This window comes from Vanessa atalanta, chromosome 19 (genome assembly GCF_905147765.1).
Source record: "Vanessa atalanta chromosome 19, ilVanAtal1.2, whole genome shotgun sequence".
Taxonomy (NCBI): Eukaryota; Metazoa; Arthropoda; class Insecta; order Lepidoptera; family Nymphalidae; genus Vanessa; species Vanessa atalanta.
The window spans coordinates 1,073,207-1,100,276 of NC_061889.1; the positions used below are offsets into that span (position 1 = coordinate 1,073,207).

At 30.4% G+C, this 27,070-nt stretch overlaps 3 protein-coding genes across 10 annotated transcripts in view; 2 read left to right on the forward strand and 1 right to left on the reverse strand.

The window, feature by feature from the left end:
* LOC125071286 (IDLSRF-like peptide) overlaps positions 1-11,317 on the forward strand; it is a 100,426-nt gene extending 89,109 nt beyond the window's left edge. Inside the window, exons 3-5 of the mRNA XM_047681464.1 lie at positions 5,081-5,209; positions 8,382-8,534; positions 9,416-11,317. Of these exons, the coding sequence (XP_047537420.1) occupies positions 5,081-5,209; positions 8,382-8,534; positions 9,416-9,609 (476 nt within the window). The 3' untranslated portion in view covers positions 9,610-11,317. The remainder of the gene's footprint in view (positions 1-5,080; positions 5,210-8,381; positions 8,535-9,415) is intronic.
* Positions 11,318-12,514: 1,197 nt separating this feature from the next.
* On the reverse strand, positions 12,515-18,247 carry LOC125071493. Its single transcript, XM_047681763.1, has 2 exons — positions 17,763-18,247; positions 12,515-15,671 (listed from the first exon to the last, which is right to left on the reverse strand). The coding sequence occupies exons 1-2, from the start codon at positions 17,994-17,996 to the stop codon at positions 13,704-13,706; spliced, it is 2,202 nt and encodes a 733-aa protein (XP_047537719.1). The 5' UTR covers positions 17,997-18,247; the 3' UTR covers positions 12,515-13,703.
* Positions 18,248-19,013: 766 nt separating this feature from the next.
* LOC125071543 (phosphatidylinositol-binding clathrin assembly protein LAP) overlaps positions 19,014-27,070 on the forward strand; it is a 38,388-nt gene continuing 30,331 nt past the window's right edge. For all 8 annotated transcript variants that reach the window (XM_047681853.1, XM_047681854.1, XM_047681858.1 and 5 more), the window contains exon 1: positions 19,014-19,270. In XM_047681853.1, coding sequence (XP_047537809.1) covers positions 19,120-19,270 — 151 coding nt within the window. In that variant the 5' untranslated portion in view covers positions 19,014-19,119. The remainder of the gene's footprint in view (positions 19,271-27,070) is intronic.

Below are 27,070 nucleotides of genomic sequence, written 5' to 3' on the forward strand. Positions count from 1 at the left end.
TATACACAAAAAAAAATTAACACTGGTTACTCACACAAACCGGAACACAACATAATTAATACGAAGTATTTTGATACTGTTTGGCGGTAAAATATGTGCTACCAAGTAAAATAATCGTCATCAAATAATCACCCGAATTCAAAAAGTACATTTTGATTTTGAGTTTGTTCGATGAAAACAATTTTATATAGTTAATTTTCTACCTTCATATCATATGTAGACATTAATTGTTGAAAGTTATGCTAAACTAACAGGAGTTTCTAAGTAAGCCTAGGGGACAACTCTGGAGCAATCCTAACTACGTTTAATTACTCGTGAGCCTCAAGTACCTATATCTTAAATGTTCAACATATTTACTAATTACATTATGGGAATATTGGAAACGTTAAACTTCTAAGGAGAATTTTGAATCACTGACCGCACAGATCTGATCTGCACTGTTAGTGTTTTTGATATAATATTATTACTAGCGACCCGCCCCGGCTTCGCACGGGTGCAATGTGGGTAATCCCTAAGTGATAGACATATACCATCGCGGACTTTTTTGAAGACTGTTTTAAGGTGTACAATACTGAAGTACATTATTTTGATCTGATATCTCGTAGGGTTCAGCCAGCGTTTACAATGTAAGCGAAAAAAATGTATAAATCTCTCTCGAATCACTCTATCTATTTAAAAAAACTGCATCAAAATCCGTTGCGTAGTTTTAAAGATTTAAGCATACAAAGGGACTTGTTTTATACTATGTAAAGATTACAGATATTATTATACCAGTCAAAATGTTGTTGATAGTCTTATCCATATCAAAATCAAAATCAAGATATACTTTATTTGAGCAGGCTACTGGAAGCACTTTTGATTAGACATTCAACAAAACTATATTAAGTGAAGCTATCACCAGTCCGGAATGTCGATTCTACCGAGAAGAACCGACCAGAAACTCAGAAGTAACTCTTTCCCAACATTTAAAATACAAAGTTATGTTAGTTAAATACAATTATATAATATCCTGCCTGAAAGTCAACAAGTATTTAGCTATTATTAATAAATTATTTATTAATGTATTTTTTACAAATTATTTGAATTTATGAATCGGCAAAGTTAAAAATATCTGCGGAGTTTACTATAGAAACGGATACCTTGAACCAAGAAGGATTTATTGACTTTGCAGAGTCGAAAACTTGACGTTATAAGGTTATACTTACGTCTCATGTACGTGATTATATTACTAATTCGATCAAAGTAAATAATAAATAACTAATGTACAAACATACATTAGTGCAAATGTATGTTTGTATTTTTGTTTGAGATTAATAAACATCGACCATATTGAACCGATTAATGAGTTGGTACATTCACATATTGTTTCATAGAATTTTTCTACTATACATTTTGTTGTAAAATGCCGCTGAGACATTTATGAGTTTACTTGGTAGGTATCACCCATTCATCATATATTATACCGCCAAGCAGCAATACAGAGTATTGTTGTGTTCCGGTTTGAAAGATAAGCCAGTCATGTAACTACAAGCACGAGGCACATAACCTAGGGCCCAAGGTTGGAAGCGCTTTGATGGTATGAGGAATGAGCAATGTTTTCTTATAGTACCAATGTCTATAGGCTGAGGTAACCACTTACCATCATGTTACCCATTTCTCCGACCTATGTTATAAAACAAAGAGTATAACAAAAAAGCAAATACGTAAATATTTCCTAGCTCTTTTGAATCCTTCCTCTCATTACGGCTTGCCTCTCCCGGGAAATACTTATAATCACAGCGCGGTATCTAGAATACGTCGTTCCGGGCAATTTCTTTTGTACCCTCTGATAGGTGTGTTTGAAGCGGAAAATTTAGATAACGAATCAGTAAGCACGAATGATATTTCAACGATATTATTTGTGTATTCACATTTATTTATATCAAATCAAATTATACTTTATTGGAATAAGCCCTTAGAAGCACTTTGGAAACGTTTTACACAATTATTGGGTCCAATGATTTTCTTATACGGAAGAATTATTTACATTGAATCCTCTACAACTATTCATCTAAGAGAAAATACACGTTGATGATGTGGATACCACGGGCCAGCTCTAGGCCATTAAAAAGTTGTTCAAAATCAAAATATACTTTAAAAGTATTAAGTTATGGCTTTTATAAGCAATTTTGAATCATCATTTTACCACCGGTTCGGAATGTAGATTCTATCGAAACTAATCGACAAAAGCTCCAACTTTGTCTATGTCCATTAAGTTTGTTTATGTCTTTACTATGTCAATTAATTAAAAATATATAATATATCCTGCCCGAAAATCAACAAGTTTGGCTCCACGATTTTAATCATCTATACAATCTTATGTTAAATAATAGTAATTATTGTTTTTTTAACAAACGATTTGATTATGTGAATCGGCAAAGTTAAAAAAACCTGCGCAATTTTATTATGGGAACCAATACCTTGTCCCAGGAAGGATTTATTGACTTTTCGGAGTCGGAAACTTGGCGTTATAAGCTTATCCTTATTTCTCGTGTTTATACAAAAATTATCCCTAATTGTATAACAGTGATCAACATTACTAGGAATATACATAGCATTGTTGTGAATATATTGTGACGAAACTGTAATTATACGTACTCTCTTAAAATCATCCCGAAGTGAGTTTCTAGCTCCTTTTTTAACTGAACACGCTATCACATAAGACATAATACTATGAAAGTAAGCAAAACATACTAGACGAGCGATCATCATAATCATTCAAATCGATATACATATTCTTCTTCTTCTTCGAGTGCCACTCCGACTAGCGAAGGTTGGCAGTCAGCTTTGAATACTCCTTCTTGTTCTTCGCGAGGCGATATACCTACATATATATAAAAGCGAAATACCACTCACTGATTAATCATGAAATCTGAGAGACTATAACACCTACTTGAAGGTTCCTTGTAGGGTGTAGACATCCGTTAAGAACGGAACTTAAAACGGGGATAGAAGTTTGTGTTTTATAAATTTCGCGCGATTAAAGTCGCAGGTTCACCTGGTTACAAATAAAGCTTAATCGTATAACACGTTCTCTTCCAAACCGGATACGTAAAAAACATGGTAATTAAGTTAAATAGATTTTTTTATTAAATAAATAATTAATTTACATTTTGTTAGAACATCATTCTTGACTTTAACCTCGTGACTATAACGCGTGCATCTTAACCAATGATTGCGGGTTCAAACGAAGGCAAGCACTTAAAATTTTTGTGTACTTAATTTGTGTTGGCAGTGAAAACATCGCGGGGAAACCTACGTATTATGTCTAATTTAATTAAATTACTACAAACAAATTGTATATTGTGTAAATACGAGATGAAATTAATAAAAGGCTCAAATATTATATATAATTAATTTTCTCAGAATATCTTTTGAATTAGGTTTTTTTCATGAAAATTTTATAATATTTTAATATGCGAATCAAAATCAAAATAAAATGTACCAGATTAAGTATGCCGTGATTTATCAATGAACATTGAAGAACTTATATATTTACATAACATAACATAAGCAGCCCGTAAATGTCCCACTGCTGGGATAAAGGCCTCCTCTCCCTTTGAGGAGAAGGTTTGGAGCATATTCCACCACGCTGCTCCAATGCGGGTTGGCGGAATACACATGTGGCTGAATTTCGTTGAAATTAGACACATGCAGGTTTCCTCACGATGTTTTCCTTCACCGCCGAGCACGAGATGAATTATAAACACAAATTAAGCACATGAAATTTCAGTGGTGCCTGCCTGGGTTTGAACCCGAAATCATCGGTTAACATGCACGCGTTCTAACCACTGGGCCATCTCGGCTTATATATTTATCGTAACTAAATAAACTATAGAAATCTGTTTTATTCTCAACTCCTACGTTTTCATCTATACTAATATTATAAATTTCTGTCTGTCTGTCGCCCTTTCACTGCCAAACCAATGAACTGAATTTGACGAAATTTGGTTTGAAGCAAACTTGTACTGCAAGGGAGGACAAAGGTTACTTTACTTGCCTAACACATGACAACCAACCCCTAAAACGCGATCGAAGCCGCGGGCGATAACTAGTTTATTACAAAGAACTCTTAACTAAACCTGAACAAATCCAGAGGGGATATAAAGTATATAATAATTTGAAACGAGCTTATATTTAAATAAAATAAATATACTAAGTACAATAAAACGAGCTCCCTACGTTTTTGAGAAATTACTTTTATGTATTTTTTTTATTAAATAATTATATTATTCCCAGAACCCTCCGCAAATGGAACACGTTATACAGAACCATTTAATTATTTTAATTTTGTAGACACGAGGCTTCTTTGCTTCTGAATTACCTTTTTCTTCTATCTCGTTTAGGTAAAGGATATAATATTTAAAAGATAATAAAATTCTTAATTTACTATTCGAAAGTTGGTTTAAATTAATAAAAGTTTCATGAATAGTACCGTAGAAGAAAACATTACCATCAATTAATCAAATCAAATGTATTTTATTCAAGTAAACTTCACAATGAAGCGTCGTTGAATTGTCTATATTTAAACAACACCGCTTCGTTAGTTATTAATATAAATAATTAATCTATACTTATATTATAAATGCGAAAGTAACTCTGTCTGTATGTTATGTTTGCAAGGCAATTGAACTGAATTTGATGAAATTTCGTATGAAAAATTTTTAAGCAATAAAAAAGGACATATGCTACTTTTTCTATCAAATGCCTCGATCAACTCCTGTAGCGCGAGCGACGCCGCGGGAAACGAAAACTAATTTAGAATATAAATGCAACGGACCAAGAAACTTCAGAATTAAAAAAGAATACAAAGAAATTTAACATATTGAAAAAAATTCCATATACCTAAGTGCAATGTGTTTAATTTTATTATCATTAAAATTATTGTTTAACATCGAACGCTTACAAATTAAGTAACAGACTGACACAGACGCAAATAAATTTAAATACATACAAAACATCACAAGCAATATTTTATTTATTTTTATCAATCGATTACTATATGTTTCTACATAACTTGTATTGCTTTGAAATTTTTCAGAATACTGTCACCCCTACGAGCCATTCAAGTGTCCAGTCGACGGAAACTGTATCTCGATTCAGTATCTCTGCGACGGAGCACCGGACTGCATTGACGGCTACGATGAAGATTCCAAGCTTTGCACGGCAGGTAAAAATAACCCCATACCTCAAAATAATTCACAGCTTCTCGGTTTAACTTCTTAATAAGATTTGGGATTTATTCAACCGCACTACTCCACTGTGAGTTAAAAAGATGTTCTATATTAAAAGAAATATCTATCGTATTTCTGTTTTGTTCAGAATTATATGTATCTCAGCATTCCTTGAAATTAATTTATTGGGAGCATTTAGCCAATGACTATAATAAAGGGAATTATTCCATGAAATAAAAAAATGTTTAAAGTAATTGTGAATATTCTTTATTAGTGGTTTATTCTATGTAGATATCATACATTTTTTCTTCTACAAAACATTTATACTTAGTATCAATGTGTTGCGGGTTAAAGAGTTAAAAAGTCAGTGTGATTACCGCAACAACAAACGTAATATACTACATGCTGTGGTTGGCGGTTTAAAAAGTGATTTATACTTCTTATAGTACCGTAATCAGTAGTCTTAAGCAGCAGTAATATTGAGATGAATATGTAAATGTTTATTCGCTTTTTAATTTATTAACCCATGGTGGGTCGTGAAAAGCTAATATTATTTACGTAATTTCCTCGATGTTATTTTATAACAAATGAGCTGAAAGCGCGATGTTTATAAAACACAAACATCCAACCTCCGTTTTACCCCTTTAGCGGTGGAGTTTCGTAATCCGTTCTTAGCGGATGTCTACACCCTTTAAGGAATCTACCCGAAAAATTTCAAGTTTGTAGGTATTATAGTTTCTCAGATTTCGGGATTAATCAGTGAGCGGTATTTCGCTTTTATATATATAGATATAGTAATGTTTATTTCAAGTTATTGCGATGAAAACAACCGTGTTTCAAATTCTTCACGAACTTCCATGCAAATTTTCATCCCCCTATTTAACCCTCTTGGGAGATGAATATTCAAAATCCTTTAGTGCTCACCTACGTTACTACCATTCGTGTGCAAATTTACATACCGACTGGATTTAAACCTCGGTTTGGGAGAATGTAATACAATCGGGATTTTCTGTCAATTTTGTTAGAAGATTTTATACTCTCTTGCCTTGAAACGAACGTAAAGCCTGATCGCCTATACTGTTTCCGGTCTATCGGATTACGAGGGATAGAATAGAGAGTACGCATGTATTTTCTCACAAGTCGGATTTAATATACGATGCAATCTTGCAAATTGTTATTTTTTTTTAAATAAAAAATTAAATGGTTTGCAACTTATGTAATTCTAAAAGTATTGTCTCATGAATAAGTTCGAAACAAAATACGAAAGAAAATAAAAAATATTAATACTATTTTTAATAGAAATCAAACAACATGTTACTAACCCTAATAGTGTAATAAGATAATTAAAATACAACATTTCCATATTTGTTTTTCTTTGCCCGTAAACGGGGAAGCTGTTTAAGCTGACTTTATTATCTTAATCTTAAGCATTCCTTTGTAGCTTAACTTTCCATTATGTATGTATATAAGCTATGTAATGGTGTAAGGTACAAGTTTATGAACATGTTTATTTATATATATATATATATATATATATATATATATTAAAATATACTCGTATGGAGTATTATGCTTAGCTGAAGTACTCACAAATGTTATTATGAACTGAGTTTCTGTAAATAAGAACTATGCTTAAGAATTAATTGTTAATAAGATAAATATATCTTCTGACCAACTTTTTATTTCGAAGGCTAATAATTACCCTTTATTGATTCTGAAAAAAATAACTATGTTCTCGAGCTGCCACGTCGACTTAAAATAGTAACTATAGCAGATTCAGTAGGAGAATAAAATATATTTAAGACAGCTCTAAAGGTTTGTTTCCACTGAAATATCTACAAATTTTTATTAATTGATAATTTAAATAAATAAAGAAAATATGCACTTTAATGAACGTTAACATATGGTTACTTTATACTTACTTAACACATTCATAAATTCTTGCCAAAACTCACTCGGTCAAACAGCTGTTAAAACACAATTTATTACAAATTATACATTAAACTTGCATAAAATATACATTTTGGTCGAACTTTGGAAAAGTGTAGCTGAACCTTATTTGAATACATTTGAAATTCTGAAGTTTCCGAAATACGGTCCGCTGTGCTTCGTTAATAAACCCACTGAATAAGTTTTGCATAAACACGTAATATTTTCTTTCAAAGAAAATTGGCATCAGTTTTCATCAAAACGGTTATATATTATGTCAAAAACATTTAGATAGTTTTATTTCTTTTAAATACTACATTTCATTGAACGACGCTCACTCCGATATACGTTTAAAATACTAATATATCAGTTTTTATATTTTTTATTTTTTTAAGTATTCTCTAAGTAGTAACATTGTCCTTCCAACTTATCAAAATTGAAAGATACAGTTATAACCAACTAAAATTTTGCTCCACCATGAACTAGTGAGCAAATAATCGTAAAAAATCTTCAGACACATTGCGAATGCTCTCTGCGTGATAAAGATCATGAGCTGAATAACATCTACTATTTGGAAAAAAAAAACCAAAAATGGTCTTTTACATAAAAAATTAGTACTTGTAGTTCATAAAAATAACGGCCTAGAACCTTGTAATAAGGAAATCTAAGAGAAAATACTTGTTGGAGGGTTTTGTGCAAGCCCGTCTAGATGCAAATGTACCTACCACTCATCATGTATCCTAGCGTCAAACAGTCAACTGTATAAAAAATCGTCAGTAATTTTTTTTAAAGCATATTCAACTCCTGATCAAACAAAACAAGCGATACAAACATATACACCAAACGAGTTTATAAAAATTAAGTGTTTAACGAGTAATTATTTATCTAATCGCGTCACATGTTGCCATAAAACTGTTTACTTGGTCCAAACACCTAATCGAATCTTCTAATTGGTTTTTCGTTTAGAAAAGCTCTTAAGTTAATTGCACTAAGTATGATTAATGTTGCGTTCATAGAACTAAATCATCTGATCTTCTAAATAACTTTAAGGTATCTTTTTTATATTTTCCTTCATTATCGGTTAGAAGAGTTGAATGAGCTTATTTATATATACTCTTATATATACTACGACTCTAATTAACACAACTTAATATTTCAAAAATATAAGCAGAGCATTCTGTTCAAAATTCATATATATTTCTGAATACTTTTAAATTATTTTTCTATATTTATTTTCAGCTAAACGACCACCTGTAGAAGAAACCGCTTCATTTTTACAATCACTCATAGCTTCGCATGGACCCAATTATTTGGAAAAGCTGTTCGGGAGCAAGGCCAGAGATGCCCTAGAACCACTCGGTGGCGTGGAGAAAGTCGCTATTGCTCTATCTGGTAAATAAACTTAATATTTTCTAAATAATAATTGAAACAGGAAAGATATATAGGATTTTTTATTAGCCTTATTTTCTATTGTAAAATATTTAATGGCTTCATTTTTTAAAGTACAGAGTATATAAATTCCCACAAGGCTAAGGGTAAGGCCTCATCCCCCTTTGAGAAGAAATCTCGGAGCTAATTCCAACACGCTGCTCCAATGACAGTTGTGGATACACACATGACATAATTTAATTGAAATAAGTCACATGTAGGTTCCTCACGATGTTATTATTCACTGCCGAACACGAGATGAATTATAAACATAAATTGAGCATGTGTAAATTCAGTGGTGCTTGCTTAAAACCGCAATGATCGGTGAATATATACATACGTATTCTAACGAGTCGGCTATCTCGCTTCTGAACCTAATTATCTTTTTTATTCATTTGTAATATTTTGTTACATATATAATCCGGTAAAATATTTATATAAGTAAATATACACGAAATAATATAATAAAAAGGAGTGGCTAAAGCTCATTGGGTTTTGTTACTAAATTTAAATTCGCTTGCTCTAAGCAACAACTATAAACTACCAAACTACTTTGCTCTCAACAATTGTCGCCAAATAACATTGAACTCATAATTTGAATAAATTATTTTACATTTATATTTTTATGCCCCGGTTTTATCAGACCTCGATATTATAACTATGAACTATTACTTAAATCATAATCATATTTATCCATTTTATCCAGAATTTATCCATGAATCTACTCCATTTGGTCGTAAATATACTCATGATTTTTTTAAGAGATTTTAAGTCGTATCGTATAATCTTATCAAAATTGGACTATTCTATGGACTCAAAATATAATTAATAATTATTAATTCCAGAATCGCAAACCATTGAAGACTTCGGTGCAGCTCTTCACCTGATGAGATCTGACCTCGAACACCTCCGCTCCGTATTCATGGCAGTTGAGAACGGAGATCTTGGTATGCTGAAATCTCTTGGCATCAAGGACAATGAACTTGGCGACGTCAAATTTTTCCTGGAGAAGCTGGTTAACACCGGTTTTCTCGATTGAATAGCACCGGAGTCGGCCTCTGACTACTACCACGTCGTCCAATTTGGTCCCATCAGCTCCTCATTCTACAGCTATCTTCCCTACGACTCCTTTAAATATAAGAGAAATTGAAATTTCTCTTTCCGCGCCCGTGAGAATGGTGTATGCTTGAAATAAATTTCACGAGAAGCACTTGTTCGTATTCGTAATCGTCTTCTACAACCGGCCACGTGGAATCGATTCGAATCGAACGATTGCATCTCAATTTTTATTAAATATCTCGAATAAATCGCTGCGTCTCACGCATTTCTACATTTAAAATCATTTAGGTAGTCGATAACGATTAATTTTCGAATAACAGTAGGATAAGTAGATATATTTTATCTATTGTAAAATAGGCTTTATTTTAACTTTTTTTAAACCTGAGTTTTGACCAAGGAAATACTCGCGTCTACATCATGGAAGTGCTAATAAAAATGCTATTTCCAAATAGTATAGAATGTCTAACATCAGTAAAACTAGTAGTAAAAAAAATATTACGTGGTATGTTTAAAAGCACTGTTCATGATCTTGGTTACAACTTTTTTTCGCTACGTTTGAGAGAATGAATGTCGCCCTTAATGCAAAATATACCTAAGGCTTTCTACCCCAAAACGATGTCAGAGGCGACTCCATTGATACGGCAATGTCCAAAAAAATAAAGGAATATATTATCTTAACGTCAAAAGAATATTCATTTCTTAGGTAGATATATAGAAAATATGTATAAGGAAAAGTAAGGAATGCATGCGCTTTGTATCTGGCTTTTGGAAAATATTCCAAAGTAGGACCACGAGAACATATCATTGTAACTTAGAACTATTTAATATATTATAGATAACAATCAGTAGTGGATAAAGTACAATTATTTTAATATGATCGGTATTGTAGTGTTTATGAAACATTTTTAGATCTTTTTAGTAATTAGTGGAGTTCGATACATATCAAGCATCGACGGTGCTCCATTCAACACATACATATCAAAATTATGTGATTTAATATATGTTAGAACGTGTTATTTAATAAATATAGTATATACGTAGTGGAGAACAAATCATAACTTTCTATCTTTATGGCTACGGTTTTGAAATTCGAATTAATTCTTACATTTGTCTTTTTAAAACTTTTGTCAAATGCGGGCTACGGTGACAACGAAATGATGCTTTATGCAAATGAGTAGGCTTATATTCTGGCGATTGAGAATTAAAAGCGTAGTTTATAAAAAATATAACATCAAATATATTCTTACTAAATTAGATAGAAATATGGTGTGAATAACAAAATTTTACAAAGCGCAATAAGGAAAGGAGACACATAAAAATGCGAAGATTTAAAAAAAAAAATCGTTATGGATATTTTTCATTTGTGCCCTAAGGCCACAGATTAAATCGGTAGGATTGAAAAGAGTGTGTACATGCCTGTATTTGTCAGAAGTTACTTGAGAAATCTTTACAATTCCTACTCTAAATATCACGTAGGTAATATATAGCAGCTACATATTACATTTAAAGTAGCGAACATCTTTTTAAGGGTAAAACCGTATATTTAACTTGCGTCTGATCTCTATAATTATATAGTTTTAAGGACGGTGTTGTCTATAAATCTTTATCTCTATTAGTTAATGTGTTTTGATCTATGTATATGGCTTATCTGTTCTTAAAAGACAAATAAATAAATGAATCATCTCGAATTCGACTTTTATTACAACCTAATTTTCCTAAAGGTATATAATATAAGAACGTATGTAAGTACTAAAACTTTATATAACTCAAGACTTCTCTCTCTTGTCAAACTATCAGTACACTCCAGTCCACTCGGCTAAGAGCCTTTGGTCATCCCATGAATTCAAATTAATTTATTCAATTCTATTTATACACACTAAGAGTAAAAACTACCACCGAATCTGAAAAGAAAATACCCTAAACTAAGAAGTACCAGCAAAATAAACTCAGTGACTTTTAGAGTAAGATTAAACAATTTTCAATATTATATAGAAATAGCAAAGAGTCAATGTGACCTTCCATATATGAATTCTGCGGTCGGATTTAGAGGCCCCAAAAAGAAAAGAGAGTGCGCCTCCCTCCACAATACAGATTTCTTCCTTTATAACAAAATATAATAGTAATTAAATAATCAACAAGTATAGAAAACCGCTTGACGAAAGGCTATTTTATCAAACAATTTTCTTTGAAAATATAACCAATATTTAAATTTTATGTCATAAAATAAACAGGTTTGTATAATGGAACAAGTCTGTCTCTTTTCTAAGAATTTCTGGATCAATTTTAGGTCCATTTTTATTTTTGGTATATATAAATGACCATTTTTTTATATTAAAGGTATTTGTGATATTGTATTGCTTGCTAATGATACTTCATTACTTTTACTTACTTTTTTTAAAGCTGACGAATTTCAAGTTAATTATGACGATGTAAACAATGCATTATCACATGTTGAAACTGTTAGATCTATGTTTTATCTTGGAGCTCGAAAGTATGCCCTTTGGGAATGTTTTTGATAATGTCGGTATACTTACGTGTGTGTGATATATATTATATATTTATTCACAATGACATAGATATTTAAAAAAAAAAAAAAGAAAAAACGAACAACTGATTTTTTCGCAGAATCCTTTTCAGTTGAATCTGAATTCCGAAACGATGATAGATTTACATTTATTACTGTACACGACGATTCAAAGGTGCTTTTATGAACCTATTTGAATAAAGATTTTTATTTTATTACTAATGAAGGGCATCCTACTGAAGTGCCCTAAAATATTAGTACAAAAGGAATTAGTGAAGTAAAGAAAAACAACAAGGGATATCTAAAATTTATAATAACCATATTTCTCAAAGTTCAACCTCAATATTTACAAGTATCTTATCAACTAAAAAACGTGGAGAAACGAACACTTAAATTATACTTACAAATTTACTTTATAACATAAAATAATATATTCAATACATATATTTAAAAAAAAAAATCTATTCTTAATTCGAATACCTATTAAAATTTAAGCAATACTCCCTACATATACATTCATATGTGAAAATATATAGAAAATATTAATTAAAGCTTTTAAATCAACATAACAGAACATCTCCATAAACTAAAATGTCGACATAACATTAATTAAATTACAATGACAAAATGAATTGCATGTATGATATATCTGGGCATCATTTGTTTGCGTCAAAAATTTATATTCATGAAAATCAACTTATATAAGGTTAAAAAAATTACTCTGAACAATGAACATGCTATAATTCTCGACAATAATATCACATAGTCAAAAAATCACAAAAATAACCAAAACAGAATTCTCTTCTTTTGAATTTATATAAAAATAATATGAAATTCTCATCTTCGGCATTATACATTCGTCACATTAAAAGACTCACACTCGTTAAAAAAAAAAGTTTTAAATGAGTTAAGGATTTATTCATCGACATATTTATCATAGACAATTTAGAATATACGCTAAATCCTGAATTCTACAAAAGTAAGAAAGTAACAGCCGTAACTGTCCTTATATAGGGCTACAACATTGCTGTATGGATCGGATGATCTGAAATGTAAAAATTTTTTGCATTTTTCGTTGACCTCATATAGAGATGAACTGTAACTGTAATAATTTTAAAGGTTATCTTGTATAACCTCGAAGTAGAATATAAAGCAAAGGGGAAATTGTGCCTTGCCACTGAATCACCTTTAAGGAATATTCACCAAATACCGACAGCACTCACGATATGCGTTAGTCTCCATTCTTTTAGATGACGCATTTAGATCACTAACTTTTACATACCTATGTAATTTTAAACTTGTGGTACAACCTTATTTTTGATGTATATGATATAAGAGAGGTAGGATCATCATGGAAATGTCATTATTGGGCAATAACACTTCTTTTAAAAATATCTGAATTAATGTCCATTGGAATGATAGATCTCATCTCATAGTTTCCAAATTATACGAACTTGTACTAGTGTTGCTCAAACTGAGTTACGTCAATACAAGCTTAAGATAAAAATGAATTATCCTTATAAGAAACTACTCTAATTTACAAATACACTTTATTTCTTCCGTTTTCTTGTATTTCTTTCAGATCTCAATTGATCTTCTTCATCCATCTTACTATAATGAGATTGTATGTGTGCCAGTAATTTCTTTTCTCTAGTAAAAGATTCATCGCACATATTACACGTATATTTACTCGTCTCTTTTTCCTTTTCGCTCTGTTTCGAAACACTTGTAGAAGTTGAGATTTGCGATTCTTGAATTATATTATTAGTCGGCAACACATAGGACGGCTGCAACAATGGATCAACATTGATGAAAGTAAAAAACCCGGTGTCTCTCGGTGGCGCAGCGTCTTCTAAAGTTACTGAAAACGGCTGCTTATTTACTAAATCTGCTTTTACTTCATGTTTCGTTTTTCTTTGTCTCTTTTTAGGAACTTCCTGGACTGCTGTTTGTGGTTTTGACGATATAAGTAGTTTACTTGGGTTTCCAGTTTGTACAACAGTATATGACTGTTTTTTCATTGCTGGTGTGGTAAAAGTAGGCTCAGTCTCTATTGGAACATCAGAACAAGTGTTAGTTGGTAATGTTTTAAACAAACCCACTGGATATGGCTGGTTTGACGTTGAAGTATTATCTGATTTCGAAGCATTATCTGCCTTTGCAGCATTTTCTGTTACTGAAGATTTGCTTGCCGTTTTACCTCTTTTTGAACTAATATTTTGACGAGTATTTACTTTATCATTACCTGACACGAGAGTTTCGCCACTATTTGGAGTAGTGGCTGACTTCTCTTGAGGTGAAGCATCGTTTTCTACAACTTTCTCTTCGACTAGTGTAAAAGTGTTGTTTGGACCCGGTAGTAGTTTATATCGGGTATTAAGACTGGGTAGAGTGGGAAACTGAACTGTTGGCTCTTGTACTGTTGAACTCAACTTTGGTTTAACATGAATCTGTGTTTGGTTATCAGATACAGGTAGTGAACTATCTTCTGAGGTGCTAGTGTTTCTACGTTTCACTCTACTAGCGGGACCTATTCTGGGTTTAGGCTTTTTTATTACTAAAGGTTTATCATCTTCGTCTTCGTCATCTAAATTGATAAACTGACAATTTTCATTGTTTGATACAACAGGTTTCTTAACTTCTTTTGTATTTATATATTTAACTGAAGGAATTTTTGGTGGTTCAGGTGGAGTAAAGCTTTTAGGACCAGCTATTTTAACAAGACCGTTTTTCGCACATGCATGAGACATAACAACTTCCTTTTTCAAGAAATTCCTATTACATATTTTACACTGAAATAATACACCCACGCCGTTTACTTTAATCATACTAACATGATCCATAATATTAAAAGTGGACTCGGATTGAGTTTTTGATGAATCATCTAAACTAAATGTATTTGTTTGCAAAATTTTGTTTTCACTACCACTCTTATTGTTAGATGAAGACTCAAGAGATGTATTACTATTTTTAACTGTCTTATCCACAATTGTTGCACGTTTTTCATCAAGTCTTGTAGCTTTCTTTTCAATATCATCTATTGTTTTTTCAACATTTGATCTCAAAGATTTTGTGACTGGTTCTTGATGTGGATTCTTAATTGCTAAATTACCCATTTTTGTTGGAGCATCTGTTTCTTTTGCTTCTTTTAAAATATTTAAAGTACTATCTTCCTCCTCCTCCTCCTCAATTAAAGGAGTTTTTTTAATCAACTTATTTATAACTCGAGTATCATCTTCACTTAGAGGCGGCGGATTAAGAGGTATATCTTTAATACCTTCCATCGCTTTTTTAATTAATGCATCACAGATATCATCATTGGATATATTTGACTGATTAAGTTTCTCTTCCCAGAGCTCCCGATGCCTTGGTTTGTTGAAAATAGGTCCTTTTGCTCCAACGGCTTTCCGCAAACTTTTTTGCGTATTAATACATTTTTGTATAAATTCATATAACTCCTCCACCTTCGCTGAGCACCGAAAGCAAATTTTATGCGGTAAGTCATCATTTTCTGCAATCTGAAAAATAATGAATTATGTATCAGCAGCATAACACTTGTTTAAATATAATCTTATCCTAAACAATCTTATCAGATTAGATTTGTACTATGTTCAATTATAATTTCAATTTTTATAATTTCAGTGAGTCTTACATGTTAAATAAACAAAAAAAGCCTTTGAAAATCATAAGTGCCTACATCATAACTGACAATACTTTTAATCCAGCCTTAAATGTGTAGAGCTACATTGTTTGGCCATAATCTATAATCTTGAAGACATAGATCTTAAGATCTTCGACATGGTTGAGTGAAAAGTAAGCAGAAAACTATCAGTGAATAATATTTATTAATTAGATTATAGGTTTCACATCACAGTTTAGAATTCACTTTATAGACAAATTAACTAAACCAAACATTACAAGTACAGTGCGAAGAGGTAACAAGGAAATAAAGCACTGTTTCTTGAAATAGATTCGCTCAAGAATAACACATTGGGGATCATTTATGTATACTGTATATAAAATAAAGAAAAGGTCCCAAAATTGATCCTTGTGGAATGCCAATACACAATGGCAAATAATGCATTTATGAAGACTAATTTACTTTAATACTATTTATTTTACATAAAATGCAGCTGGTTTAGCTTGTTTATCTCATCTGTCACGAGTATACAATAAAGGGTCTATGTTTTTAGTGTAGTCTATTCCAACCACAATACAACAAAAGCAAAATACACAAAATTTTACATTAAAGCAATTTTATTTTATTTTGTTAAGAAAGTAACATACAAAGACAAAACATCGACCAATACAGTTTCCAAAAGCAAAAAATACATAACATTGCAAGCAAAAAGAAAAAGGTGTTTTAAACAATGATGAAACTGTTATAAAGTTTTTGGAAGTAAAATTCAAGTGGATATAAGTAGTTAAGTGGAACAGTGGTATGCTATAAATAAAATTATATTAATCAAAAACTGTTAATAGTACACAATATAGCAGAGCTTTTAGAAAATGAGTGCAAGATGGAATATGTAAAGATTTATCTTTATTCCTTCTTCGATTGAAATAGACTATACATATATTTTTTTCATTACATAACAAACAACAGATTCTTTAAAATATTGGCAAAATTTGATGACAAACATTTTATCATCATCATACATCACCATGTCAATCATTTTCAAGTCTATAAAAATCCATTCTAAAATTATTTATATCAAAAGAATGTCTTTTAATCATCCCAAAACATAAAAATTGTGTCTCAAAATAATTCACCATAAAAAAAGACTGTTTGGAAAATTAATAAATATATATCCATCAGAAATTTGTTTTTATTATATTTAATAAGTTTTTTATGTGTGTTTATAATTAAAAATGAGTTTGAAGCATGAAGCAGAATATTTTCAAATCTTCTTATTGAGCATATAAACTTTTTTTTCGCTTAGCTGGTTTTGGTATATTTGATAAATTGTATTAAATTATTGAATAAAAATTTCATAATATGTTTGTATTTATGTAGCTGTGTTATAAACCCATTCTTAATGGCAAGAAAAGAATTAAAAAAAGGGTACTAGTAATATTCATGAATTATAATTCATTGCAATGAAAAAAACAAGGGATTCAAATAAAAATAATACAAAATTAATTAAGCAATCTAATTACTTTTTTTTCTTTAATTTATACACCGAAATCAATTGAATTTGATATTTTATTATTATTTTTTTTTATTTTTTATTACACAATTTCTAAAACATATTTTTAGAAATATCACTATAACATCATATTAACTGTACCATATTATACATGGATAATTTAATTTTGACTGATATTCTTTATTCTCTATGATAAAGTAAATTCCCACCAATTAGACAATGTTTTGAAGTGAAAAGTAGCATTCTTTATAAATACAACACTGATTTAGTCTCTCTCTCATGAATTGTTACAGTTCTTCAATTAAAAATTTATAACAGTCTTAAATTAACAAGTGCTGTATATTTCCTATCCTATATCTTTTCAATCCTCGCAGTATAACTGGATATTAAGTTAATTATAATACGAAATTCATATTTTTTACGCAACTCTTTATTTTTAACTTTCAAAACATAACTTACCCCGAAAGGCATCACAATTTCAATTTTCTTAGCCGTTACCTTATCAGCGTCAAAAATGTTAAGAAAAGGCCCATCTTTCGTCTCGCAAAGTCTGCAAACCTTTAATAAAACAGGTTGATTTACAGAACTAAGAGCTGCGGCTATGACCTCAGAATTAATTGAATCTGTTATGGAAAGTGTTTTAGCTGATGTCACTTTCTTGGCATTCTTTTTCGCTCCTTTTTTCTTTGCCATTATAAAGTTCTGGTCAGGTGTATTTTGAAGAAATATACAAATCCACGATGTCTGTTACTTTTACAAATCGGCCATATTGACCGCTTAACAGTTAACACAAAAAAAGGAAACACATTCACATTTGTCATTTAAATACAAGTCTTTTATTTTATTCAACATTAATTTAGTTTCAGTAAGAATCTCATTATAAATGAAAGTAATCAAAAGTAAAACCCGAAATATTTTTTTATAAGTTTTGGATATAATTAGTCTATGGATCTTATAATATCAAACATGACAGATCGTAGACAACATTTTCGAATTTAACAGGTGAGATTGGAAGGATAAAATAATCCGTTTCTTGGATTACTAAAATATTAATATCTATATAGTTTTTCATTTAAAACTTTGCTTTGGAATATTGTTTTTTATTTAATTGTTTGAATATAAATAAAAACTAACGATTATTGTTAGTAAATTATTATTTTTATTTTTTACACTTACTACTACTTATAAATGGCTAGCATTAAATTCGGCAGATTTGCGGATCCCAAGATCCTGAGCTCAACTCTAACTTAAAAGACATTAATAAGTTACTAAATTTTCTTCTAATAAATATTCTGTGGTAGTTTTGAGTTGGAAAATTAGCAGCCTTTACACTCAAGTGCTCTAAAATCAGGAAAAGTGTCTTTTCTTGAATCTGAACTCTTTTAGAAAGTAGTGTATTCATGCTCTTGTGTACTAAAATATCACCTGTGCAGTTAACATACTTTAAATAGAGAGCATAGCTAAAATGGATTAAAACGAATTTAGCTACATTTAAAATGAAAATAATATTCTACCATTTTTAAGTTATATTTGTAAAGTATTTTTAATTTTGAAGTATAATTTTTATTAGTATCTTGACATTATTCGTTCTTTAAATTAATGGGTAAATAGAAAATACGTGTTTGAATGGCTTGAATATATTTTAGTAGTATTTCTTTACCATAGCAACACTTTGTAAATTTGAGTCAGCCATCTTGAAATTAGTATTGTGCCAGTCGGGGGGGCGGTGACATATTTTACCCGTCATCGTCCTACATAATTTTGTAAATTTGATAAAACACGAAAATAAGTGTTTAGAAGTGTATAAAATCAGTTTATGTCCGGACTGAACGTGAGGATGGCGGGTCAAACTATAAACGACAGGCTCCTTGCCGCTCGCCACAGTATCGCGGGGCAGGGTTTAGCAAAATCTGTATGTAAAGCCACAACTGAAGAAATGATTGCACCAAAAAAGAAACATTTAGATTGTAAGTATTTTATTTGATTAGTCAATAAAGATCTTATCAAATACGTCACGGATTATGTACATTTCTTTTTGCGATGTTCATGACATTGGCACAATCATTCTGGTCGATAAGCTTAGCACCCGAATAGTACCGACGGTGACAAATCTTTGAATCCTAAAATATTACTTTTACTAAATTATAGACTTCAATGCGGTATTTACTTCGAAGGCTTTTACATAATTTTGTCCCACGATGTTAATTCGGCCTAACACATTCTCTATTATGTCATATTCAATAGACTGGAGGAACGGCTTAACAAGTCGGTGTCAAAATAAAAAAAAAATTGATTACCCACTTACAAGAATTTATGTAAGAATCTATTACTTACAACCTACCATTAAATTCGTGTCTTTATAAATCGATAATTTTCTTATAAGCTTTTGTTGATCGTTTTTTTTTTTTAGTTTTTGTTATAAAAATATTTAATACATCGATCTGAATTACTAAAATTAAATATTAAACCTTATATTTAAAGAATGTTGAAAACCTAAAAATAAGTGTAGTAAAAAATACTATATAATGTATGAATAACTATGTCTGAAAAACATTTATTCATAGCTGATTAATTGCCAAATACTTATTCTATTAATGAGAGGTATTTTATTTCTGTACTACAATATAATAATATTACAACAATAATGAAATTTATTTGAAATGCATTATTATCACATAAAGATATTCTTTTTTGTGATAATTGTCTATATATTTATTATTTTGTATGTATTATCAGTGCAGTTAATGGTTCCTTGTTAAAATATTGATCGATATATTTATTTAAAAAAAAAAAAAATTCTTTAGTATGATCTAGAATATGTTGTTCACGTTGTTTTAATAAACTGTTATTACTTTCCAATAGTAAATTTAAAAAAATATATATATTTTTTCAGTAAAATTGTAAACTACACAGCTATGACAATACATTTTAATAATAAACTACTATTGTTAAACTGTTTAAAAAGAATACAGATTCATAAATTTTCTACCTTTTTTATAATAACCTATTATAAATAAATATTATATTATTATAATAAATTTTCAAAATCATTGTATAGCTATTAATCATTTAAAAAACCATGTGTATATGAATGCTACAGTACTTTTTTTGTCTAGTACAAAAAAAGTACTGTAGCATTCTGTTCAAAAGATGGTGTGCAATTTATTGCCATAATTACAATAAATAAAAAAAAGGCTATGCATTAAAAATATAGGATATGGCAATATCATACTATATTAATCCCATTGTTCAATATTGTCTGATGGCTTCTTCTTTTTTAACATTATTGTAATGATTCACACATGTTCTATGACTCAACCAACAATCAATTGATTTATGTGAAAAATTTCCCTAAATAAAAGAATCAAAAAATATTTTTACATTGTATACATTAATGCAAAATCTATTAAATTATTTATTTACTAAGTAATTGTTACCTACGAAAAGATAAATTTTTATTCAAATAAGAATTATGAAGATTAAGCTTAATATATAAGATTTTAAATTTAACTTTAGTTATCTTTTCATGAAATAAAAATAAAAAAAAACATTGAATGTTCATGTCGTACAAATTGATTTGCATACCTTCTTCATATACATTCACAATAAAACACTGTTTTTTTCCTAAAATAAAATAAAATCATTGATTTATAAGGATATTACTAGTGCCTGTAAGTCAAGTGTACTAATGTCAATCGTCTTTTCTGTTGCACAAAATATTCTAAGTAAAATTATAGGACAACAATATATTTCTATTTCTATAGAACTTATTAGTTACACAAGAATTAGATACATTAAGATCCAAATTATAATCAAAATTACTGTATAAATAATGACCATGTGGAATGGTAACAGGAATACTATTAGCATTTTCTTATTGAATTCTTATTCACAAGTCCGATTCAACTAGCCCTCCGTACCCAGTGGTGGCAATAAAATGAGATGCTATACTTTTAATAAAGATGCTATAACTGAAAATAAAACAAAGACATAATTTTGAATAAGAGACTACTATTATTATTATCAGTAGAATTACAAAAGAATAGTGGCCCCTCTAATTTCGAGTTGTATTTATTAATTGAAGTGTCAATGTTTTTTTTTATAAGTTTAATTGTGTTCTGGTGATACGACCTTGTAAATATCCAAAATAAAATCGAAAGTTTTTGTTTTCATTGTAACTGATAGCCATGTGTTTTGACCACCATATCTGGCTTGGGGACACATGCTAGTTATTAATTGTGATTGCAGTGAAATACGATAAACGGGCGGACAGCGCCGCTTCCTGTGTTATCGTTCTGTTTATGATATTGTCAATTGCTATAGGGTTACCAGTTCAAAGATATCGTTTTCAAATTCATTTCTATTTTGAAGCTAAATTCGGGAAAACTACATCTAAATACTATAACATTTTTTTAAAAATAACCATAGTGATAAAATTTCTATTAAGTATTGGTTTCTAATTTCTATTACATGAGAAAATGAATACGTATCGGTAAATTGCCTTTTAAGTCTTTGTTATTTAATAATTGTACGATGTATTTATTTGTATACATATTATTATTCATAAAAAAATAATTTAAATAAATTACCTACCTAAAAAAGTTTTAGCGTAAAATTTTAGTAGAGTAATAAACGGTAAACAAATTAACCACCATAAATTCTACCGAACATATTACAGCGTTGAAAGCATTTAATTTAGTTTATTACATGCAGACAACCGCCTGACGAAAATTCAACAAAATTAGATACAATTTATTTAATAGAAGGACTGAAGGATGCTTTTCTCCTCTTAATAAGGAAATAACGGTAATACAATAATGTACTATATAATATCGAGTTAAAATCTTTAATATTTGAATGCGACCATTTCATTTAATTATAGCTGAGCGAGCGAGCGGGCAAGCCTTTTTATAAACATTGACGTTGTAAAATATTGAGATAAAAGATGTAATGATTATAAAATTAAACATTGGTAAGACGTGAAAAATGTAGTTTTACATAAATCTATTGATTTATAACTAAAAGTTTTGGAATTTTATTAAAAAACACAAAAACTTCTTTTTTAAGGCTTACGTTTGCGTTAAAAAAAAAAGCATATTAAGCATATTCTGTGTATAGGTTTACAGCATTAGCATCCTGTAAATTTCCCACTGCTGGGCTAAAGGTCTCCTCACCCTTTGAGGAGAAGGTTTGGAGCATATTAGGTTTACAGATATAACGATTATTTTATAGATAGTGGATTAGCCATTAGATACTGCAGAGTTTGGTTGGTTGGTGTAATGTGTGAATTGTGTGTAAGTCAGTGTAATTATAGATGTACGTTAGGGACAATACAAGTTACGATCCCACGATCAGCAGCCGACAATATAGCTAAATTTGCTAATGTTCATGAACATATGACCTTTTGCCGTCATAACGTACATAATTTTCCTAAGACAAAGTTCATTCAGTGATGAAAATTATTGCGTATACGTAAATTCCTCATTACCAAATTCAAAATGTACTTTATTAAAGTAGGCTTTTTATTTCGCAAGGATTATTTTAAAGGCAAAGTTACCGATACTTTGTCTGTGAAAAATACTCTAAAATTATACAATATAATAAATAATAATCTGATATAAAATTAAGCTCCGGTTTCCAAAACTGTGATCAACGTCAAATTTTAGGTATCGGTGGAAACCGATTACGCATTAGTTGACCAATGAGCGTTTAGTATTTACTCAGATTAGTAAATCTGACTTTGTGACAAGGGTTTCAAAAATTGAAGGTTCGTTATGCCAAGTGCAAATGATATTTCTGAAAATTTCGTTTCCTCATAAATCATTCAGTGCATTAAAAAAAGAAATGCAAAATCATTTCGTTTAGATCGTAAAATTTTGTAATTTGGAAACTTTTATAGGTGCGATGGGAGTGACATTTCAATGTTGTGTAACGTTAAGGTGAAAAGTTTCTTATGATGTTTCACTTCTGTCAAATGAAATGAGCCTTAATAAAGTGTCTCAAAGTTATTGCCCCATATCCATTTGATGATTGCTGAATCCATTTGATGAACCATTTAATGATATGCTGTATATATATGCAGCATAAAAATACTCACACAGTCATAGATTCAAATGAAATGACATATGAAACCGTGGATATCTGCATCTAATTGATATTCCATTATCATAAACTTTCAATATGTTTATCTGAAGATTTCATACGTAAATCTTCTAGATTAGGATGTTTTAGTATTTGATATAATATTTTAATAATTTGCTAAATATAAATTGCAAACTTAACGTAATAAAGATCTCTTTTATTACGAATTTGGATATTATTTCGCCACGCTTCTTCACTATCAATTGGTATTTAAATGTGGCAAAAATTTAATCCGGCACATAGAAGTTTCGTCACAAAGTCCTTCACCGCCGATCACAAGATCAACCAAATTAATCACATGAAGTCTCTGATTTGAACCTATGAACGTCGGTTAAGGTTTAATCGACTGGACAATCTATGCAATTTAAAATTGTCATAAATATGATATGTGAAAATAATTATAAACTTAGGGGAACATGCAAACAAATCACACGGAACCCTCTTTCATTGGGGGAGCTCAAAAATCAATAAAATAGTCTCGACTATTAGTCAGACAATATTTTTTTCTACATACAGTCGCATAAATTGTAAGGTGACTAACTTTTACATTATGCATTTCTTTCTCCATTGCGTTTTGCAAACCATTTTTGTATGGAAACCACTCGAATAAATTGCAAAATTTATCTTAGGAGTGGGGACAACGACCCAGTGGCAAGAGTTAGGATTGAACTTGAGACTTATATCGTTATATATTAAATAAATACAACAGCGATCCATTCCGCTACCGATGCTTAAAATCGATACTAATATTATAAATGCGAATGTAAATCTGTCTGTTTCGTTAAACTGATGAACCATAGGTTACTTTTTTTAATTCGCCCCTAGACGATTTGTGTGCTATAGGGAAAGTTTTATAAATTTCACAGTTAAGCCGCAGGCTCATCTATATATCTATTGGAGTCGAAATGGTCCAGTAGTTAAAATACACGGATCTTAATTTAAAATCGCGTTAAAGATAGAACAAGCACGGTCTCCCATTTTATGTACAGTTTACTGTATTCAAGAAACGATTCGTTATGTTTACGAACAATAGAATTGTCTACGGGGCCTAATTCAGATGCTGCCTTTAGACTTGCTACTTATGGATCAGAAAACGACGAATAATGGATAGTAGTACTGTTGTTTCATTTAAAACGAATGGCCAATTTTAAACTTCTACCAAGTTAGGGCTTTTTGCAAGCCAGTCTGGATAGCTACCATTTATTTATTATATTCTACCACCAAACAGCAAAACTTAGTTTTATTATGTTTCAGTTTGAAGGGACTCTTTTATTTTCTTGGTGGTAGGGCTTTGTGCTAGCTTGTCTGGGTAGGTACCAACCACTCATCAGATATTCTACCAGTAAAAAGCAGTACACAGTATTTTTGTGTTCCGGTTTGAAGGGTGAGTGAGCCAGTGTAACTGCAGGCACAGGCGACATAACGTCTTAGTTCCCAAGGTTGGTGGAATGGAAGTCAATGGTGGTCACTCATGGTAGCACATGTAACAGTCTGTCTTCCTATTTGTAATTTTTTTTTTATCCATAATTTAATCGAACTTAATAACATACAATGACATCAAAATCAGTCCATCGATAGATAATTAAATTTTTATTTGTAACAGTCGGTAAATTGAAGTATTATTGGGTCAAGTGCGAACGGACAATGTTCATTTTGTTACTCCTGACCTCACGCGCTTGATGGCCTTTATGACCTTCGTTTTACGCCGAGTTTTCAATTAAAATCTCTTATTTGTATGCCTAGGTAAAATTTTATTTTCTTTTGTTGCTCGACTTGTGAAACAATAAGGAGGACCCGTGTTTTGAGCCGTCTCTTCGTGTTTATATAAGATATCGACATGATATCTTTTCGGGTTATAATTTACATAATAAGAACATGTATAATTAATATAGGTAAAATAATGTAAAATTGCTTGTAACGATTCAGGCCGTGTGTAGTTTTATAAAAGATAACATGATTTTTTTACCGTGTTAATTAAATTGTTTAATAATTAATTCACACTGTGTGGAGTTCAAATGGTTGTTTTTTTTATTATTTGAAAGTCATATTAAAATTGATTTAATTAAACTTCCCCTAAACAACATTTCTAGATCAAACCGTAAGCTTGATTGATTCGATAAACGACACTGTCCTCTCTTGTTCAGTGTACATCAGCGATAATAAAAAGAGAGATAACAGAGATTAACTAAATAACCGCTTATAAAGTATATAAGTAATTAAATTCGCTCAGCACTATCTAATATTAAACATCAAGATGAGAGCTTTAGTATTGAATATATGCAACGGTAAAATTACATATAAATCAATAGAACTAAAGTACCATAGCTCTATCAAGATGGCAGAGGAATATTAGCAGAATTAGAAAAAAGCTTTAAAGGTAACTTGTGGAATTAAAAGTTTAAATTAAAATTTCTCTATTCAATGTCCAATCATTCAATTTATTTATTGAGTCGTAATAGAAACTACATAGCGTGGAAAAGGGTAAATTGAAAACATTCGGCGACTCTTTGACAAATTGTTTTTATTTTTTTTATACTCTCTGATATGAAATATAACCGTTTTTACGTGAATCGATTTCTATGAAATGACTAATTACATAAAAGTTTCTACTTATGAATTACTTAAAAATAAAGTCCTCATTTACTAACAAGCGTATATTTACACAATCTTTCGATTGTCAAATTAATTATGACATAAAGATAGAAATATTTTTTTTTATCTATTTCTTACAATTTCAATTACAGCAGTGCGTTTCTGTAATGTAATATAATATACTCAATGTCGCATATGACATTCTGCCATTTCGCGGTCGTGTTCGGAGGGTAGTTGCGAAGACGTGCCAGTCCAAGTTCAATTATTATTATCAGCATTAGTGCATTAGTATGAGTGACGCTTGCTAATGCAAATTGTAGTAGTGTGCGTGAGACTACTTAGGCATACAAACCATAATATAATATTTTAAATGTATATTTTATTGAAACACTGATAAAATTTAAAATTGAGGGCGCAACTTTCATAATAGCATGATATATCAGGTTTTGTTTTTAAAACGTAAACTTTGTATGTGTCGCAGATAATTAAATCTATTTTTACGGCAACAAAATTGTGTATTTTATCGAGCGAGCTATTTTTACATGTACATTTTTAACTAAAAAACTCACTGTAATATTTTTTTTAAAGTTCTTTTAATAAAATATCCCAGCGTTCAGTTTTAAGGTCAAGTTTATCTAATTTGATACTCAAGTAATCGGCGCCAATCCGGCTGTGGTATTTTTATTTAATCAATGTTATGAGATATTTTAAGGATATACAGTTGATGTTATCTTAGTCTTAATTAACAATTGATAAATATTATTTAAACAGCGTTCTAGGAAAACGGATACCGTTCCGCCTGGTCATTAAAAAGTAAAATCTATTCTAATATTATAAAGAGATATAATTTGTATATAAGGAGATAATCCCTAGAACGAATAATCTAATTTCTTCTATACTTTTAGACAGATTCAGATTCCTGAGTGCTATTGGGTATTTTATATGATATTTTTTATTAGTAAATTGCGCCTGTACGAAGCTAGTGCGTGTCGTTAGTGTTTTAATGAAATCAGTAATTATATAAGAATTGCTTT

Coding starts and splice junctions, on each gene's coding strand:
- LOC125071493 (XM_047681763.1), bottom strand. CDS start 17,996: ATGGCAAAGAAAAAAGGAGCGAAAAAGAATGCCAAGAAAGTGACATCA. Junction 15,672..17,762: donor AAATTGTGATGCCTTTCGGG/GTAAGTTATGTT, acceptor ATTATTTTTCAG/ATTGCAGAAAATGATGACTT.